At 39.2% G+C, this 1,664-nt stretch overlaps 1 protein-coding gene across 1 annotated transcript in view; it reads right to left on the reverse strand.

Moving 5' to 3' along the window:
* Positions 1-1,664, reverse strand: part of wwc1 (WW and C2 domain containing 1) — a 47,167-nt gene that overhangs the window by 29,677 nt on the left and 15,826 nt on the right. Inside the window, exon 5 of the mRNA XM_035666266.1 lies at positions 749-828. Coding sequence (XP_035522159.1) covers positions 749-828 — 80 coding nt within the window. The remainder of the gene's footprint in view (positions 1-748; positions 829-1,664) is intronic.

Consider the following 1,664-nt stretch of genomic DNA (forward strand, 5'->3'; position numbering starts at 1 on the left):
TGTCCATGTCAATTTGACAGGGAGACAGGGAGAAGGTGCTATAAAGTGGCAAGTCTCTGGTTCAAGCTTCTCAAATCTCTTTTATATCATTCTAAACTGAATCTCCTAGGGTTTTGGATTACTTTTAGTACAAAACAAGACATTTGAAAATGTCACATTAGGGCTTCTGGCAAGTTCTGATGGCCATTTTTCACTTAAATAGCAATAATTATTACTTGCAGTCCTAGTTGTTGAACTTTCTGCACTAAATATTTTACTCACACCTTTAAAAAGCTAATTCCGAATAAGGAAATATAGAATTATACTACATTAACCTTTAAGAGATGGCTGTAGACTGTCCTGACAAACTAGAACGGGTCTGCATAAGAACCCTCTCCACCAAACACTCCACAGGGTTTCAGCAGTAGATGTGAGGTGTTCTGCAGGCAGAAGGTGAAACTTTAAAGACTGAGGGAAGGTCACACACACACACACTTGCTATTCAAGTCAGATTCTGATTGTCTTGCTTTGCTCGTCAAATTAAATTAGGAGGGCTGTTGATAGCATAAAGTGTGAAGATCAAATCCCAGAATCGGCTGTCAACAAATATACCTGTCAACGTGCCCTTCGGCCAGGATTCAAGGTGCAGGGAGAAAGGCTGGAAAGATTCCAGGAGTGAATATGAGAGCACACATGAACCACAGATACCACCTGTACAAAGGCAGGTAAAAAGTGCATCAGTTTGAGTTTGTCAGGATGCAACACTTACTCTTTGAGGGTCTCAAAGCCTTGTTCTTTGTACAGCAGCTCCTGCTTCATACAGGCCAGGTCTCGCTTCAGCTTGTTCACCTGAGACAGGCATGAGAAAAACACGTTGAAAAACTGTGAAATATTTTAAAGAATAAGTCTGGTGGTATCTTAGATTTTCTCTTGTTGCTAACAAATGCATGAGAAGCCCCTTTACTACCATGTCTGTGATATTCAAGCTTCATATGTCTTTACTGAAGGGTTACATGATTTAGTTTTCAGCACAGAGAGGAGTTAATAGTGCATTTTTTTGAGGACTATTTTCAGCGGTGGATTAATCCACATTTGGTGCACTAGTGAGTGTTTTCTGCAGCAAGGCAGTGTATGTGGGAGTGAGTCAAAATAACACACTACAGTGTGTGTTCATGGTCATGAAGGAACATATCAGTGCAACAGTGTGGCTCTTTGATATGTTTAATAGTGTTTGGACAACAATGGAGCTCAATGGCACAGAGGAATAAGATATATCAGGCTTTGATACACACATAATACTTGATAACAGATACTTTAAGTGTTGGTTTTGGTCTTTTCGTGAGATTTGTTGACAATAAGAACAATATCGAATGTCACCAGACTGAGCTTAAGTTGAAAACTTAAAACACAAATAAGTTGTAATATTAAAACAATATAATACAATACAATTAAAACAGCAGCTTTTTGGGAATTCACACATTTCCCATACAGCAAGAATGAGTTGAATATGAGGTCATGTGGTTTCAGACCAATTCAACTGCTGAACTTGGGGGGGATGTGACTGGTGTTGGGTGTAGGTGACTCTACTACATATTTGATCTACTGCCAGGAGGAGTGAATGTATGGGGTGGTATGTTGTTAGAAACTATTATTACACTATTACACTATTCTCTCTCTCTCTCTCT

Source organism: Morone saxatilis, unplaced genomic scaffold (assembly GCF_004916995.1).
Source record: "Morone saxatilis isolate NCDOM2014 unplaced genomic scaffold, NCSU_SB_2.0 Contig20, whole genome shotgun sequence".
NCBI classification, from domain to species: Eukaryota; Metazoa; Chordata; class Actinopteri; family Moronidae; genus Morone; species Morone saxatilis.